This window comes from Nansenia antarctica (assembly GCF_963989245.1).
Source record: "Nansenia antarctica genome assembly, chromosome: 5".
Taxonomy (NCBI): domain Eukaryota; kingdom Metazoa; phylum Chordata; class Actinopteri; order Argentiniformes; family Microstomatidae; genus Nansenia; species Nansenia antarctica.
This window is the reverse complement of record NC_137690.1, coordinates 31857446-31877466: the sequence shown is the minus strand read 5'-3', so window position 1 is coordinate 31877466 and position 20021 is coordinate 31857446. Positions and strand designations below refer to the sequence as shown.

Below are 20021 nucleotides of genomic sequence, written 5' to 3'. Positions count from 1 at the left end.
CTGGGCTGGGCCTGGGTATGGAGCTCTGAGCTGGGCCTGGGTATGCAGCTCTGAGCTGGGCCTGGGTATGGAGCTCTGAGCTGGGGCTCTGGGCTGGGCCTGGGTATGCAGCTCTGAGCTGGGGCTCTAGGCTGGGCCTGGGTATGGAGCTCTGAGCTGGGGCTCTGGGCTGGGCCTAGGTATGGAGCTCTGAGCTGGGGCTCTGGGCTGGGCCTGGGTATGGAGCTCTGAGCTGGGCCTGGGTATGCAGCTCTGAGCTGGGCCTGGGTATGGAGCTCTGAGCTGGGGCTCTGGGCTGGGCCTGGGTATGCAGCTCTGAGCTGGGGCTCTAGGCTGGGCCTGGGTATGGAGCTCTGAGCTGGGGCTCTGGGCTGGGCCTAGGTATGGAGCTCTGAGCTGGGGCTCTGGGCTAGGCCTGGGTATGGAGCTCTGAGCTGGGGCTCTGGGCTAGGCCTGGGTATGGAGCTCTGAGCTGGGGCTCTGGGCTAGGCCTGGGTACAGAGCTCTGAGCTGGGGCTGCTGGTAGTGCAGGCTTCTGGGCCTGGCCACATGGTCCCTCATCTCTCACTGTCACCAGCCTCCCGGGGAAGAGATCCAAACAAACATGTGGTGGCAGGGAGGGCCGGAGATGATGAATCACTCTAATCAGTATCAGGCAGCTCAGGCTCCTCTCTGATTGGCCGAGGGGAGTTTTGACGGATTCCCTGAGCCGCAGATCGACAAGCTGCACACAGTGAGATCTGTGACCTGAATCACCGTCGGAGACGGGGGGGGGGGGGGGGGGGGAGGGGTAGTGACAGATCTGAGTAAAGAAAAGCGAAAAAAACAAAAAAGAACTTGCGCCTATGAAGCGGAATTAAGGAGTATTCCGGAGTGTTCCGTGCTGAACCTCGATGAACGCAGACAATTGTGAGGTGGGGGGAAAAATGTGTGACATAAGAGTGGGTGTTTTTAGAGGGTGACCGTGTCCATTATCGGTTGGGGGTAGGGGGGTGGGGGGGGGGGGGGTAGGGGAGGGAATTCCGAGCCTTCAGATTGGTCCCCTCCTGCACATTGTTCCCCGCCCATGTGACTTCCTGATCTTCATCGGAGGCGTGGTGGAAGAGGAGGAGGACAGACAGGAAAGCGGGACGTTTCCCCTCCGAGCCGACCTCCCAGGCTAAAGCCTAAACAAGAAAAAGCGGTATTGTAGCTAATTTTCCTGTCTCCTCCACTGTACATTTCCAGTGGAGGCGAGAGTGTGTGTGTGTGTGGGGGGGGGGGGGGGTATAAGCATTCCTGAGGCTGGATCTCTACGCCTCCTCTGATCCCCAATTTCACTGTCTGGGGGTCTGTGTGGGGAATGGATGGGGGGTTGGGGAGATTGGGGGTGGGGGGTTTGGGGGGGGGGGTTTGGGGGTGAGGCTCTCCAAATGGACATGTTATCCGTTTCCTCCTCCCGGTGTGCGGGGATCTCGCCTCCACTGTCACAGAACGAATTGGCCCGTTTAAAAGAACCCCCACAAAAAAAAACACAAATAACCGCCAGTGTTTCACATTTGGGGGAAGTCATCGGGTTACCTTGCTCCTAGGGGCCGACGCGTTCTTCTGGAGAACCTTCGGGGACGGAGAGCAGAGAGAGAGAGAGAGAGAGAGAGAGAGCCCGGAAGGAGGGAGGAGGAGGAGGAGGAAGAGAAGAAGGATTCCGGAGAGCCTTATAGCTCCTGAAAGGTGCATTTAGAAAGCGGGGGAGCAACTTTAAAGGACTCACTCAAGCTGTATTACAGGGAACTCGACGGAGCAGGATTTAGCAACCGCACACACTTGGACGTGACACCGTTCAGAAACAGTATTATGAATTGTCGCTGGCATACAAGGGAGGAATGCAGGGGGGGAAAACATTGAGATAAACATGCGTGCGCCCACACACCCACACCCACACCCACTTTTCACGGGACACACCCACATATACACACAACACACACACTTTTCACTGGACACACACACACATACATACACATACACACACACACACACACACACACACTGACACACCAGGCTGTGCGTCATGGCCTCTGACTGGGGGTGTTGCAGAGACAAGGCTCTGGTTCAAGTTCATGAAAGTAAAGGGCAAGACTAGTCTCTGAACAGGCCGCGGTAGCTGAGGGCAGGGGGGGGGGGGGTCGGGGTGGGGATGGTGGGGGGGGGGGGGGGGGGTGGTGGTGGTGGTGGATGAGCTCCTAGTGTCTCAGCCCCCTCTCTGCCAGAAACAACATCAGGCCTTCTCATGTTCAAATAAATACAGACCAGTAGGGGGTCAAGAGGGGGCGGGGGGGGGGGGGGGTATGACTTAGTATGACTTACTTTTACTCTACATTAAAGACTATTTCAACTTCATGAGCCTCGGCCCCCAGAAGAAGAAGAAGAAGAAGAAAGCAGGCAGTGACAGATTTATAATGAGCACCGACTTCTGCCCTCGTATTTTAATACCGGGCTTAAGACGTATTAGAGGACACAAAGGCCACCGAGATCCCGCTCACGGGAGGAAGAAAAGGCCCTTAATTAATTTGGGGAGATCTCTGGGGGCCCCAGGTCCATATCATCGGTTCTTTGTGGCAGGAATGCCAGCTATTTAGCGGCGGTCCAATCGGGCGAGGAGGAGAGGGGAGGTGATGATGTCCCCGGCCGCTCCGGCACAGATAGGAAAAGGATACTTTTCAAAAGCTAAAAGCTTCCCCAGTTTTTTTAAAACAAAGGTGGGGAGGGGAGAGGGGGGGAGAGAAGAAGAAGAAGTGATTTTTTGGAAAAGGGATCCGCACCTTGGCCTCCTTCTTCAGACATTCCAGGTTGTTTTCGCTCCGTCTGTAGTAGTATAGGAGCTCTCTGGGAAATTTGCTTAACGAACCCCCCCCGCCACCCGCCACCCGCCACCCCCTTCCATAACATTCTCCAAGAGGAAACCCCCCGATAACGATAATATACCTTCTTTCTGGGATGGGCTGGGGTTGTTTTTTGGGGTGGGGTTATCATCTGGTTATGGAGTGGTTATCATTGTGACTAGTCAGGATGTTAGTGAGAAGGTATACCCACGTTAGTGGGTCGGTGTGTGCTGTTGGGATACAGTGAGAAAGGGGAAATGCCACGTGTCCACGTCAGGGCAGGAGAGTTCCCATGTGGGACGAGGGAGAGAGAGACTCTGGTCTAGTTCCACTGGCCCTTTGACGAGGCTGTGATTTCAGGGGGTTGAATCTTTAATGTGGGCTAAATGGCTGCCCCTCTCTCTTTCTCTCTCTCTCTCTCTCTCTCTCTCTCTCTCTCTCTCTCTCTCTCTCTCTCTCTCGGGGGGGTTGGCAGGCAGGCCTGAGGTGCAGGCTGGTGAGAGGCTGGCCATGCTGCTCAGACGTGTTGAAGGGCACAGTTGGCAGCTGTCAGGCCTATATTTGTTAACTCTGTAAAGACATGTGGAGAGAAGACCCCGCTTCCCAAAATAAACAAACAGGGGTGGCACACACATCTTCCCAGAGAGCTCCAGTAAGGAGAAACAGAGAGAGAGAGAGTGAAATACGTATATATATACTTTCTCTTAACAGGGCTGTTTGGCAATGTCAGGTAGAGAAAGGGTTGGAACATGGTAGAGTTTGAATGATGCCATTAGGGTTTCCATCATCGTGCAGATTGATTGATAATGAGGTGTTAAAGTGAACGCATTAGTGATAGGTATAAACTCCAGGCACAGTTTAAGTCATCCATTTTATTGTTTTATTCCCTCCACATGTTCATTCATGTGAATGTATACGGGGTGAATTAGTTATTCATGACGACTTCAAACAAGCCTGAAAACCGCGAATAATATTATCGCGTTGTAAATGATTCCCGATGATTAATTTCATCATAAAAGTTGCAATAAAGTTCAGGGATATCCTGTGGAGCAATATCATTTAAACCACCCTGTAAAAATGGCATTTGGAAAGCAGCATCATCTTACCTGCGCCATTTTGCTCTCTCTGCAGAGCTTATACTGTAGGCTACTGTATGTGACTAATGTTGGTGGTTATAGCTTCAACCTCTAGTTTACCTCTAATATTGAAGAGTTCGCACCATCTAAAGTTGTGGACAAAAGACACAATTAATTCCAACGAATATTAAACTCTTAACTCAATTTGTAATAGCATTAACATATATAACTGTGTGTGTGAATATTAGAAATCCACCACCACGGGTTACAAATCGCCCTGAGATTCACATGCGTGAGAAAGTCGAGGTTTTGCAGTAGTGGAATTTGCCCTGGACATTAGGGAATATTAGTTTCATCCATTGTGTTCGTGTCCATTGTGTTTTTGTGCCCATGTCCTTACTCAAAGATAACTCAGAATAAAAACGAGCAGGGTTGAACAGGAAAGCTACATTTTCAGGCCAAAACGGAAGCGTGTTTACTGTAATGTTTCCAAAAGCTATTCCTTTTATGTGTTCAGCTTTGTCACATGTTCGGTCACATGCAGATGTTTTTCGAAAACGTAAAACTCATAAATACATTGTGACTTAGCATCTATAACTTAGTATCTATAAATAAGCGCGATTTGAGTGGATCTACCCTACCCAAAGATAAATAATTATACATTCACAACCGATTTAGAATAGAACATAATTTGAAAGCTTGAAGTTCACACATGCAGTCCGATAACAAAAATAAGATTAGCCCTAACGAGACTAGTGACATAACCCACCTGCTTGACTGGTCATCGCGGTCATGTTGTGCTCTCTGGTAAGATAATCCTCAGATATAGATTTAAAAACACCTGTTGCAGAGCGATCTATAACGAGACTTGAAAGCTAATTGCGAATTCTTTTAGGCCTGTTTTGTCTGCCGTTTTCCACCAGTAAAGAGAAGGGTTAGGTAGCCTTGCTTTATCGAAGGTGTGTTAATTTATCAAACGAAATACACGTCTGATAATATGTTTTATGGAACATTATATATTTTTCCAATCCCAGCTGCGATAAAAAATAAAATAAAATAAAAAGTATATGTAAAATAAATGTCCATCGTGATGTCGATAGCATAAACCATAGGGCCTACATGGTTTATCATATACATGATGCACAATAGAAACGTTTCTGTATATCATATATATGTAGCCTATTTCGATTCCATGTAGGCCTACTCCCAATTGTGTTTTTTTGGATCGAAAAACGAACTTACATAAATCTAAGAATATGCTAAACACTCATCATTATTATGATGGATTAAAATAACTTACGTATTATCCAATCATTTTAATGTCAAAATTCTCTGATTGAATACTGATAACGGTTAAACCTGGCTAAGATATCAAGGACTATTCTAAGACTGGGAATGGTGCATTGCGTGGTGCAATTTGTAAGGCTATGAGAAAGGCAACACATCATTTTTAAGCGTCCCTGCCTTACGAATCTCAAGACTAAAAACAATTATGAATCGAGTCAAATCGCCAAATTGTCAAGGGGTCAAAAATTACTCTGGGGAAGTTTAATTGTATTCATGCGTGTAAATCAAATGCGCATGTTTATACTGTATTTCTCTTTTGATTTGGGACCAGAGGCATTTGGGAACAGAGGCAACGCCTAAGTTAGGCTATATCTATATGAAACATAACCTAAACAACGTATAAATAACGTATCACAGGATATAACTATAAGTAAAACATCACATTTCACACTATCACCTATCTCCTAATATTATACTTTTATGGGTACAATTATTTGAACGAGCCTGTCTATCCATCGTTAAATTATATGCAGACAAATACACTATGAATGCATTAACCTCTTAAAGAACTTTCTAAGCTATTTAGGCACCGTTCACTGTGTATGACTTCCAAATGTCCACAGAGAAAAGGGACACCTCGGGCAGCAATTCAGCAACTCAACTGTCAGCGGTCAACTGCTAACTTCCTCCCTGTCTTACTCGAGGATTTAGACTAATATTTAGATAGGATAGAATTTTATATGGAGCGCGCCGCTTCGGTCCCTCCAGTTTCAGTCACGCTATATGAATGTTAAAATTATTGTTTTATGATCCTTGGGTACCATTTGATTTATCGTCTGATAATTGATGTGAGGTCCTAATTAACAAATCCTTTTTGTGTCTGTGTAAATTGAAAAGATAACTGTAAAGTCGTGGAAGTCGTCAGGCTGTGTCACGGTCCAGTATGATTCATGTTAAAAGAATACGTTTCTATTAACATTTTAAAGGTGGTGTGTTGTTCATCATTTTCTCTTAGAAATCATTTCAGTATTCTGAGTAACGTTCAGGTGAGGGATTTAAAGTCACTCCAATGATGCCACTGCATGACTGATAGTCATCATACCTAGGCCTACGTTTGATAAGACAAAAACAGCATGCCTAAGCACATACTAAAAGTCATTTAATGAGGCATGGGCGAGAGCTCTTGTTTTAGCGATTTATCATGTTACCACAACAGAAGCATCGGACCACACAAGACTTGACTTACCCAATATCAACAGTCTATATAGCAACATCATACTTCACGATTCAGGCGTTCCTACAACAACAACACCGAAACTGTCAGCAACAAACAAATAACTTGACTATGACTACACAATAGTTAATCATTACGATCTTATGGCTAAACTCCACATATAGGCCTACATGTTCGGTTCTGCTTTAAGATCTTATACGAACAACGAACATACAAACGAACGATGTCTTGCGATATAGATGTCATTGCCCAAGCCATGCGGAACGCACACATGGGATCCAAACAGAACTGCGACCAGAGGAAACCCACTCAACCCTAAAGAGCCCAAAGGACACCCCTATCTTTTTTCTTCTTCTTTTCATGACATGTTTGGCTATAGGGAGGTGTGGAGGAGGAAGGCTATGCGTTTGTGGCATAACCAGTGGAAACAAATGAGAGATTGTTGAAAAGGCATTTTTCACCTGGTCATAGATTAACGACTCCGTCACGTCTGCAGAACATATCATTTGAAAAACAATTGAACCAATAGGTCTATAGGCTTACAGGAAAAGTCATGTATTTTTGTAGGCTAATGATCTGAACTGATATGAAAGAGATTTTACAAGTATTTACAACACCTATCACTGCACAGTGCTATATCATTAGGTCTAGACCTGTGTCAGAAGGATATGCTCATATTCTTCAAATCTTAATAATAGGTATACATGAAATGTTGTTGAGAGCACCACGTGCACCGACGTCGCTGTTCACAATCAACAAAGATAATACGAGTAATTTAGGACACAAATCTCCAATGTACATTATAATTCGACTTATTATATTCGAATTATTGCGAATTAATTTATCGAAATGACTGAAAACACAAATCAGCTGTATTAGCCTACATCTCGATAACAAGAAATACAGATAGGCCTAGTCCGTTATAGACAAATCATAATCATAATTGTTGGTCTTCTTATGTCCATAAATCAGGCATGAATCATAATAGCCTCAATTAAATGAATGAAATAGGGTATAAAGATAGGAAATAGGCATTTTATCAAGAGCTGGGACGTGAAAGGCCATGTCTAATAACGGTACTGGCCACTGAATAGCAAGATCAGCGGACATTTTTTATGATAGGCCTACTAATATAGGCAGAGGCTTAAAATTAAGTTGAGTGATAAATGTTGACTCAAAATATTCAGTCTATCACGTCCTTGTCCCATTTTTCCTGCATGTACACGAGTGGCAGTCCCCGACGTTCAATCTAGACGAAATATCAACAGTCCAGTGAGTCCAGTGAGTCCAGTGATGAAGTGGCACCCGAAAACAACTATTCAATGCGTCAACATCTATTAGACAACATATGTTTTAATAATATGTTTAAGAATTCGACATTTCCATAGATAATATTACTTATACATGCTATATTTCTAATTAATAATACAGCAGCCTAACCATTTTCACGGCATATAGGCCTATACGTGATTTGACTTGTCTTTGAGTACTAAGTTTGAATGGACTACGACATAGCTTACCGGATCATGAAATAAATAAATAAATCGTCTTGATACTCTGTACGCTTATTGCATCACCTAAAGCCATGAAGAATATGCCTGTTGTATATAGGCTGAAAACAATATTGGAACCACTTTACATCTGAATGTAGGCCTTTATCTTTTTTTTATTTCCCCCTCTATTTTGTGGGCCTAAATACGATCACAAAGACTAACTAAGACTAAGATCAACGTCGTGCTTATGAGACAAGATTGTCCGGAGTCAGTAGGCTATGCCTATTGTCCAGTTTAAAAATGTATAACACGCTAATTAAAAACACGATGTTTACTGGCAAATAATTGTAGACAAATCTATGAATGGACGTATAAATCATTTGCGAATTAGTCTAAAAATAAATGAATCAAATAACAAGCTATCATTTTCGATATAAAGCAATAAAGTCTCCTAATTGAAAGAACTAAATGCGCATAGAATTAGCACATTTTATTATTATTTATTATTACTATAGGGTTGCAGTTCCTCGAGAAGATAAATACATTATTTCAATAGGTCTAAAGAAAACATTTCAGGTGTTCGTCATTTAGGGGATCAATGGCTTCCCCAATTAGACTGAGAGCGTGGTCATTTAATTTAAACGATGCTGCTGCGCGTAGTACAAACACCGTAAAGACGCAATGCATATGTCATTGCGGCTCAGAAAGGCCTGTAGCTCAAACTAGAGGTACTACGGTACGCCGGGGAGCGACTAGCGCACCTGGAGCAAAGCGAGAGGCGCCAGCGGGAGTCAACACAGGAAATATGGTCGGTGCAGAAAGAACGGCACTGTGAGAACATGTAGCCAACATGGTCAGAAAACCGTTATAATTACGACGGAAATGTAAAGAACTCAGAAAGGCTTGGTGCTGTAGTCGTACTGAAGCTGCTGCGCTGTGGTGGCAGAAAGACCTACTCGAGATAAAAAACATTAACATAAGTTCAATTGTCAATTGAAAGGAATATGCCGGTTTCCGTTCATGTGTCCAGGCAGTTAAACTATTATTTGAAAAATAAAAACGTTTCTCTTTTTCATTTCTAAATGTTAGGCTTATGCTGCGTCAATTCAAGTTACTCATGCAAAGTCTGAATCCTTCCTCTGTTTTCTGCCGCCCTTGCTCTATAGGGCGAATCCCTAAACAGACTCTTCCCATTTGATCGGGTTCTGTATTTTGTCTGTTATCACCTGAGTATTTACAAAGGACGCTTCCGACTTGGCAATGATTAAGTGAGCTGGTATCACTGGCAACATCTGATAAAAAGGAGGAAATACACGAGCTTGTCTTGAGATGGGCTACTTGATCTTTCACGATAACTTAACAATGGCATGACATTTCTTTCAAGACTTAAATGGTGAGTAGGAATAAAAATAGGCCATTGAATCATGAATATATATATATATATAAATATAAATAGGCCAACATAATATGGGCTGAATAATCAAGCCCTATATGCTCATAAAAATGGTCGAAAAATAGGACCTACCATGCTAGCCTACTGTTTATCAACATAAAAATGTTTTGTGTCAATTCATGACACGAAAATAGTCGAAATAGTCATAGATTGGCAGGTGACTGAGCCAAGAGTGCATTTTCTTTCCATATTTTTGCGGGTTTTATTATTCACAATTCTATTTTTCTAGAGTCCATTCAATCCAATGAATGATTCAAATGGTTCTGTAAATGTTAAAGTTAAAAAAACAGATCACCACAGTAGTTTATTGACGCTTGATTGCACCGAGACAACATCCAAAACAAATAGGGATAATCCCTAAAGTCAACAGTGCCGCCGCTAACTAGGTTATCCCATTAGGACCCCGCTGCTTTGGCGCGTTATTCAATAGCTCCAAGTGTAAATTAGATGCAATCCACTTGATAACGCAGCGGCTCAACAAAACATAACTTTTGTATTCATTAATTATGAGCCTTGATAAGCTGATAACCAGCTAGATACTGTTAACGCAAGATAAAGGTCAAGTGCCTTCCCAAAGCGCAGCTCTCCTTGCGTTACGTTCTCTCAGGGCCAAGTTGCCCTCTGTGTAGATTCTTTAACACTTGCGCTGAACTTTGTTGACTGACTACAGCCCACCATGGCAAGACACGATCTAGGCTGTCTAGCTTATAAGTCTGTATAACATTGCAAGCACAATTTGCAGCAATGAAACACAGTAACATGTTAAATTGAATAATGTCGTCCATTGTTACATTCCAAAGTATTCCATCTCAGTTAACTTCATATTTCCACGACGCTACTTCCACATCAACACGTGACTGAGTGTAACGCGCACAGGAGGAGAGGTCCTGTTTGTTTGTGCCACCTAATGAAGAATGTATGAATGAATGAATGTGGTTGGGTGGATAGATGAATAGAGAATCAATGAGTAGTCTACACATTCCACCTCCATAAGTCCATAAAAACAAACAAATAAAACATCGGCTTGTAGTGTGCTTCATTTGACACCGGGGACAATAAGGGCGCTTTTCCCCCCAAACTGTTTGGAAATTACGCGCGCCACTCTTGTACAACCAAATAACCAACCATATAATTTACTGTAAAATTACAGCACTTTGAAGCCGGACATCCGCAATGGCGTTGAATTTTTTTTCCCGAGGTGAATTCAAATAATTTTGGCACAGTGATTGACAAGCTCTTATTCAAATAAAACATCCAGTGGAGAGCGTGCACACTTTTTTCGTGCTGCATGGGAGGCGTGGAGCTCTCTCTCTCTGACATTCTCTGTGCAGTAGCTTCTCCTCAAGGCAGACTAGCGAACTCTTATGACATCACCCAGCCACCGAATGGGGGAAGAAGGGAAAAGCTCTCTGTGGATGAACGATGTTTTGATACAAGAGGACGTGTTGGGACAAATCAATTGAATTTGATCACAGGAGAAGTTCTAAAGCTGACCATCTTCACACAAAGAATCGGTGGGAATACTTTGGTTCGAAAACAGCGGAGGTTTATACCCACTTCGCCAAAAAGTCCGTCATGTTAGTGGCGAAATGTAAAACTATGACATCGTATGTTCCTGGACACAGTGCATAGGTTTCCCTGCTTTCTGGAAAAGGGCGAGACGAAAGCAGAAAAGAGACGGCTTTTCTCTCAACTTGATTCCTCGCCTATGGACGACAGCGGTCCCCTCTCTCCCAAGGCGAATGCTTTCAGTATTGCCTCTCTGATTTCAGCAGCGGAGCAAGCAGGAAACGCAACATTTGACAAACACGGCACTGGCCTGGACAAGCAAGACCAGCCGAACTGCTACAGTTCCTTTAAAATGCACTACAGCACTGTAACCAGGGAAATGGAAGGTACGAGTGCCGTCTTGACAATAACCTTGTAAAATGTTCTACTCAGGTTTGTTTGCAATTCATCTCAGTTGTTGTTGTTGTCCTTGCATGCAGATGATCTTGTCCTTAAAAATGAGCAACAACATGTTTCAGTTAGTGTCAAAACTATTCTGCGTATAAAAGATGCAATAGAGGAATACACACTCCATTTAATATTAATATTATTAGAACTTTGATGTGTATGCTATAGTAGGCCAATAAAAATATATAAAATACATAGAATATGTATTTTAATAAATCTATATTAATAAGTCAATGAGGCAATTCATAGTTAGTCTATTTAGAAATAGAAGTATTTATTGACTGTGCATACCGTTTGCTTTGAGTTAGAGTGTTTAGAGAGTTTATTTAAAATCACAACTAGTTTTTACCCTATATAAATGCAGGGAAAGGAGCACACATTTTGATGAAAAGTTAGGGGCGGGGGCAAATGGGACACCAGTGCACATTAATGGTAAAAACAGTCCATAATAGGACTAGCCCTTTTCAACTACTGGAGATACCTCAATCTAGTCGTCTACCATTTGTCTTATTAAGATAATTCAACATTACATTAACCTCAATAGGCAACGTTACATGTTTGTTAGTTCATGCAAATAGGTGTTTGTTTACCTTGTAAAAACGTTTACACTCCACTGTGCCAGCTAGCCCATCTATTGTTAGGGGAGGACGATGTGGGCGATACCCTTATCCAAAAGTAAATGGGTGCCGGAAAGCCCATTAAAAGGGACGCACTTCACTGTCAATCAGTCTCGTCCCAAGGCGAGGAAAGGCACATTACCTGCAGTTCCTTATCTAAATAGAAATAAGAACCGGTTTTATCGTGAAGGGGAGGCCCTATGTGAGAGATAAGAGAGACGTCTGGATTGCAGAGTGTCATAGAGCAGTAGCACATGCAGAGCAGAGGCCGCTTGGAATACTATTGAACACAATCCCTCGAAAAACACTGCGTGCGCACACAATTAACTTTAACCAAATATTTTGTTTGGGACTGCGAATCAAACAGGGACGCAATAAATGTAAACAGATGCAACAAATGTTCTGAATGATTTTTTTTTTCTCCATTGCTGGACGTTTTGCAAGATATACGCGAACCTATTCCGAAACGCCATACAGATTTAGGCTGTACCTTAATACGGCAGTGCATGCAACAGCGAGGATTAATGGACGCACGAAAGACAAACAGACGCAAACGGAGACTATTCTAAACCTAAGGGTGTACTTTGTCAATTCATCTTCATTTGAAGAAAATAACTGAATCCTGCAACTGTAAAAAATAATTTAAAAAAATAAAAAAATCTACTATTGTTTCTATATCCCAAAGTGCAACGCATATAGTAAATCCAGTTTTTGGAATGATTTCAGCAATATCCAGTCCGTGGCTGACGCAGCTGTCCCATTTTTGCGATGTTGCAGCCTTCACGACCAGCAGCCTGAGCAGCCTCAACACGCCGGGCAGCTACCATCTCTCCCCGTCCCCCGGGGACCCGTACAGTCAACACGAAGCCCACTTTGAGCCCTGCCCGGCCGCTCAACATAGCTACAACTACTCGGGGTCGAACCCGGCCCAGGCACAGCAAAGCGATACCGGGACCTCCAACTGCTCCTCCTCGTCCTCCAGCTCCACTCCGAACAGCAAGTCTATGGTGAAAAAGAACCCTAAGGTGGCCAACATTAACGTTCAGCTGGAGATGAAAGCTTTATGGGACGAATTTAATCAACTTGGAACGGAGATGATCGTTACCAAGGCGGGGAGGTGAGTCATATATAGGTCACTGTGGTGTACATGCTCCACAGCGCAATAACACATTCAACATGACCACATATTTAGCTCCCATAACAATGCCGAGAACTCACACGCACGACTAATTTAATTGGAGATGTAGATCATAAAGTCACTGCGTTATAGCCAGTGTATAGGCCACAATGCTGAAAGGACACATGGGAATTACGCATATATAGGCCTTTCCATCGATTACAAACAATCTAAGGATTGAATTGATACTTTAACTCCAACTTGTTGACTGTTTGTGAGGTTAGAACTGATTAAAGGGAATTGTAGACCTAGGCTATATATAAAATAAGTTAGATTCTCTCACAACTATTGATCTTCAAGAAAGGACAGTGATAAATAATACATAGGCCTATTGTATAATAATACAATAACATGTCTCTTAAAATCGCGTAACAGAATAGGCCTACACATGTGTGGATATAAATGGCAATTGTAGGTCTAGTATTTATATGATTACTGCGTGTGTAATTATGGGAGTAGCCTAATGTAGGTTGTAATGTAATGTAGGTGAGCTGTCATTTTATATAACAATATAACTATATTGCTAACTGTCAATGCATTATTTTTGCATGCTAACTCTCTAAGGCATTTTCAATCCAAAAACCCAGATTTATGCGCCAATGTTACAGATCATTATAAGCCCATTAAGGTGGCAGTAGGCCGTGGATCTACATTATCCAACACAGCACCATCATTAAACAAAAACACGACTCCCTTTGGTAAATTAGGAAATTCTGAAATGCTACATGAGCTCGTAAGATGGTTCAAACGATTAACCTAGAAATCGGTTTATTATTTTACTCGGGCTATCTTACCTTACTTTTTACTTTTGCGTAATTTACTTTACAATGAATAATATATAGTTATTTATTTTCTTGATGCATATTAATCATCTTTTTTTCAAAGTTGGCAGACGCTTTGGAACAGAAAACGTTAACTCATAGGGTTATATCTATCCCAACTAGATTTGCATAATTCCTTGCCTGGTTCAAAACAGTGACCTTGATAGTGAGCTGTGCCATATAAGCAACTTATGGTAATTAGACAATGAAACAAATTGTATATATTTGTCAAATTAGCAATAAGAATATATTATTTGAAAACAAATAATAAAAAATATTTGTCTCGATGGCTAGGCTTCTGTGTAGGCCATTAGAGTATATAAATCAATTCGACACGTTTATTCAGTAACTGCGTTTTCCCCTCCAATACGAAATATTTACTCCCGTTTTATGATTTAAACTCTAAAAGAGAAAGCATTTAGCAGGTTCAGTTTACCTGCTCTCGGTTATAGGGTGACAGGAGAAGATATCTGTCAGATATCTGTCATTCCAAACACACAGGATCCGAGGAAGGGCACTTTAAAGCTACTTTAGCCTCACCTATCCACAACTGCGACCTTGAATAGACACTGACGTTAATTGAGCGGTGATTTCGGGATCACTTTCACTGGTTTGGCGGATTACTCCACTCACAATAAAACATTTTAGAAGACACCCCTTAAGCTAGAATGCGTGCGTAAAAGAGGGCACGAGACAGTGAGGGGAAAAGAGGGAGGCCATTAATGTAACGCGCGCGCGCTTCTGTGCGTGTGTGTATGTGACTGGAATCCATCAAAAGGTTATAGAGAAATGCAAGTGAAAGCACGGTGAAGGTACAGTGTAGGATAATTCGAGTTTAAAAGGATACAAAGCCGAGCGCAATGTTAATTCTCCATTTAGGTTGACCAATAATGTAACCATATAGCCTAACTTCGTTTATCCAAGTATCGAATCACGTCATACACAACTGCTCATGAAGAGCCTCTTTCTTCAATTAAAAGCTCTATAGCTGCTACACCAGGCGACAAAACATCACACACACGGCAACAAAGCTGAATGCAAATAGCCAATGTAAACCTAACAATACAGTTGCTGCTGTTTTCTTTTTTTTTTACTTGTCACATGCAGTTGAGGGAGCTTAAAATGCAATCTAGACATGAGCATATCAGCAGACCACAACACGCGAGTTATTTCCGGATGGGTATTTGCTTTATAAAAAAATCACTACCTGTGATCCATAAAGGCACTTGCAGACGAGCATCGATCATCATCATCATCATCATCAGGAAATACATTTTAACAATCTCCATGTGTTTTTCTCTGTCAGGCGAATGTTTCCTACGTTTCAAGTGAAAATATTTGGAATGGATCCTATGTCAGACTACATGCTCCTAATGGATTTCCTACCAGTGGACGACAAACGATATAGGTACGTTTTACCCTACAGCATAGATTAAGATAAAAATATACACTCTTGCAACTGTTTTGTTTTGTATACCCCCCCCCCCCCAACCAAACATCGCCTACATACGTGAATTGTTGTTTGTGTGTCAGTTTCACTCAGAGTTGCATTACCAATAAATAAATAAAAAGTCTACATCAGTCTACAATAACTTAAGATGATTCAATGGAACATGTAAATGTACGGTCTATGGTTGGAATTCATTGAACAAAAAGTATTTGGTAAAACACCACTAACCTTGTTCCACTTGATGTTCTCTTCCATCCGCAGGTATGCGTTCCACAGCTCCTCGTGGCTGGTCGCCGGTAAAGCTGACCCCGCCACTCCCGGGAGAGTTCACTATCACCCGGACTCCCCCGCCAAAGGCGCACAGTGGATGAAGCAAATAGTTTCATTCGATAAGCTAAAACTCACCAACAATTTACTGGATGACAATGGTCATGTAAGTATTATTAAAGTCAATAAAACATCGGTATAAAATCCTACAGCCTAGAGACCAACTAAACCAAGTAGTGAATAGGCCTGGTGTTTACTTCGCACATAGGCCTATACAGGCCATGTATATGGCTATTAGACAATCAAACATTTTCAAAATATTTGAGCAATTTTTCGATAGGCCTAAATTTAATTTAATTTCCTTAATGTTTGCGTCTAATATGATATGCTATACGCTATGTATTAGAGTGAATGATTGGCAAAGATATATTATTTTTGGCCTTTAGCGAAATTGCTCTTAGTGCACTGCAGTTGAAATTGAAATGAATATTAATCATGAGGTATGCATAAACGTAACTTGTAGGCTAAGGAGTACATCATATAGGCTAAATGTATCTTCATCGGCGCAATCAATTTGGTCGTGATCATAGCCCTTCTAAAATCATTTTGGACTTTGCACATTTTGACTAGGCCTACACACATTTAAAAACACGTTTTTATATGTCTTTTTAGCGGATCTTGTTTCTCCCATAGGGCTAATCGTTTCCTCCCATTTCCTCTACAGATCATTCTAAACTCGATGCACCGATACCAGCCGAGGTTCCACGTCGTCTATGTAGATCCCCGCAAAGACAGCGAGAAATATGCCGAGGAGAATTACAAGACTTTTGTCTTTGAAGAAACACGGTTCACGGCGGTCACAGCATACCAGAACCACAGGGTAAGAGCTGTCTACTGTATGGTAGTTAACTTGTCATAGGCCCTACAAATTCACAGTAGCATACATGCCTATTATTAGGTTATCAATGTGCCACATCGAGACTGCTAAAGCCCAAATAATATTGCCTCTTGTTGATGAGGGAAGCTAATGTACAAATATCAGGAATATAAAAAGATTAGTCATATTCCCTGTCTATTTAAAGGGAGTAGACACATGTACAGGCAATGAAATGAAGTAACGGCGAAGGCTAGAAATTATTAATACTAAGTTAATAGTCTAAGTAGTAATAATGTATTAGCCTACTTACTAATTACTTATTAAGCCTATTTCCCAAGAACACGAACATGAAAAATATACACACCAATCGGGGGAATTTGACTGTTTTTTAAATAGATAATAATAAAAAAATATTATCAGAATCCATTAGATGCATTATGAAAACGTATATTACACTTGTTGTTCTTAAAACTGATAACAAAGTCAGTTCAACACAATAGTTTAATTAATTTAGCGCCTGTAAGCTGCGGTGTTGAAGCCCCTGCACAGCTGTCCAGCCTCTCCTCTGTCTGTCTCTGTCTTCTATCAGTTTGACCCCTCGGTCTCCAACTCGTACCGAGGGGCTTCACTTTGTTGTTTTACTGATTCCGGAAATTCATGCACATAACTTAATTCGCGGATGTGCAAATCCGATTATGAAAAAAAACATGTTCTGTTGACATAGGCTATTAATTAATCGAGGATCACAATACAGTTGTTATTGAATTATTTTGTGTTGCGCAGATAAAATACGTTTGTTGCATTTATGTAGACGTTTGTTGCATTTATGTAGACGTTTGTTGCATTTATGTAGACACAGCCATAACGTTATAATAATATTTGAAAGGGGGAGAGAGGTTATTGTCGTTCTTTATATCAACGCAATGCTTTGACGTGGAGGACATGTTCACCCTCGTATTTATCCCAAAACTACACTAACCCCACCAACATGGCGTGATAGACTGTGGTTGGCTCTCCACGTTGACATGGAGGTTTAGTTGACTTTGTCCTTTTGCTTATAGATCACACAGCTGAAGATTGCCAGTAATCCTTTTGCGAAAGGCTTCAGGGATTGTGATCCAGAGGACTGGTGAGAACCTGATTTTAATCTAACCTACATTCACCCCGTTCAATTAAAATAAATGATTACGTCTAATTTTCACATAGCCTAATTGCAATCAAGGAGTTTTGGATTTAAGAAATACAATATCTTCATAATCAAAGCTAATGTTATAATAATATTCGTAATGTATGCCTTTAATACATTTGCAAATTCTCATCATTGAACATCCCCTGTCTTCAAATAATGTATAAAGATATTGTGCTTTTGAGACACATTAAACGAGTGTGTAACTAAATACATTCTCTCTGCTTCAGGCCCAGAAATCACAGGCCAGGCTCTCTGCCAATAATGAGTGCCTTTGCCAGAACAAGGAACCCAATGTCGTCTCCCCCTCAGCTGAACGGCTCAGAGAAAGGTCTGTATACCCCTCTCTCTCTGTCTGTATACCCCTCTCTCTCTGTCTGTATACCCCGCTCTCTCTGTCTGTATACCCCTCTCTCTCTCTCTCTCTCTCTCTCTCTCTCTCTCTCTGTATACCCCTCTCTCTCTGTTTCACAAGAGACATGCACTGGTTCACTGTCACAGAGTGAGCTATCACCTACTAGCTAACCATTACATTACATAAATACTACAATCAGTGTGGCTATCAAATTAAAGAGGAAAACATGCTTTTTCTTTCTATAGTATATTGCCGTGTTCGTGTGTATGTGGAGCTACTGTACTCATGTCACGGATTGCTAAATTATTCAGAGGCCCCCCGTACAAAAACAGCATAGGATGTCGTGACATGCTTGGTTGTAAGGGGGTTCTACGTGTGTGTTCCACCTGATGATCTGGAACACACAGCCTGTCTGCCTGTCTGTCTGTCTGTCTGTCTGCCTGTCTGCCCTCCTGTCTGTCTGTCTGCCTGCCTGTCTGTCTGTATGTCTGTCTGTCTGTCTGTCTGTCTGTCTGTCTGTCTGTCTGCCCATCTTTGACCGTCTCGTCTCGTCTCGTTCCAGAAGACAGTAGACGGGACTACGACCGGGACCCCAGCGTCACGCCCCTCCACGCCGACCCGGCCCACCAGCTGATGTCGCGCGTCCTCAGCCCCGCCCTCCCCGTCCCCGGGGGCCTCCACGCCGTCCCGCTCACCGGCGGGCGCCCCAGCCCCCCCCACGACCTGCGCTCCGACGGCCACCCGCTGCCCCCGGACACCCTGCACCACCACCCCTACAAGTACCCCTCCACCTACGAACACTACCTGGGCGCTAAGACCCGACCCTCGCCCTACCAGCTGCCCAGCATCCGAGGACACACGTACCACCACCACATGAACCCCGCCACGGCCAACATGTACTCCGCCACTAGCGCTCCAGCTAACTATGACTATGGGCCCAGATAATGACAGTGTGACACTGGGGCTCTGCTGTCCCACCTGCCTGGGTTTCTACAGCTAATAGCGTGGTGGAAAGGCAAACACACCACACACACACAGGGACGACAACAAAACAACTCTTCTAGCCTCGGCGGCTAGCTTACGCAACATGAAGTGCGTGGGGAAGGTCGTTGCGTGCTGGATATCCCAGAGAGAGAGAAAGCAAAAAACACTGGCGGTATTTATTTAAGGGAAATGTATCTTCGCAGGAAGTACAGACTGGGCCGGGCCGGGCGGGCCCTCCCCCCCCCTCCCGAGCCCCAGCGGAGGTCTGCCGTGACCTTTGAACTTTGACAGCAATAGCTCTACATTGGGGGGCACCTTTCGCCTGTACGCAGTGCAGACTGTGAGCCGGCGTACGGAGGAAGCAGACGAGGGGGGGATGGGGGGGGGGGAGGGGGCAGGGGGGACGACGACCCTCTCTTAAAAACACGGATGACAACGCATTACCACGGACTGGAATTGAATTTTTTTTGTGTTGGATGCACTTTTTGTTTTTTGCTTTAAAAAAAAGCCATATGTTATATAGTCGATCAAGCTTCTTAGATAGACCAGATATTTGCATGTTGAGCTCAGCGGAGAGAGGGTGTTGAAACGCCTCGAAATGTTTTTGTTTGAGAGAGAGAAAAAATAAAAAAAGATTAGATTTTTGAACCGTTACAACATGGTGAGCAGACCTGAGAAGCTTGTACCATGGCACTGACTTACAGCAATTCTACGTAAATAAAGAAGCAGAAGGACTGTTCTGTAACTGTAAAAATAAACATTAAATTCTTTACTTTTAATTCATAAGAACATTTTTTTCCCTCTCCGATTCTCCATTCAAATCCCATGTGTACCATCCCAGGTTCCAGGAAAGCCTTGTTTCATTGATAGCATTGTTCACTTTCCTCACCCTGGATTTACCCTGCTGAAATGGGTTCTGGTGCGAGTGTG

General features: G+C 42.9%; 1 protein-coding gene across 1 annotated transcript; it reads left to right on the top strand.

Annotated features, from left to right (window-relative positions):
- Positions 1-11109: 11109 nt before the first annotated feature.
- Positions 11110-19052, top strand: tbx1 (T-box transcription factor 1; the record flags this gene model as incomplete). The annotated part of the gene is made up of 8 exons (XM_080530523.1): positions 11110-11296; positions 12752-13091; positions 15279-15380; positions 15684-15855; positions 16414-16569; positions 17628-17695; positions 17983-18083; positions 18670-19052. The coding sequence occupies 8 exons, from the start codon at positions 11110-11112 to the stop codon at positions 19050-19052; spliced, it is 1509 nt and encodes a 502-aa protein (XP_080386649.1).
- Between the last annotated feature and the right edge of the window lie 969 nt (positions 19053-20021).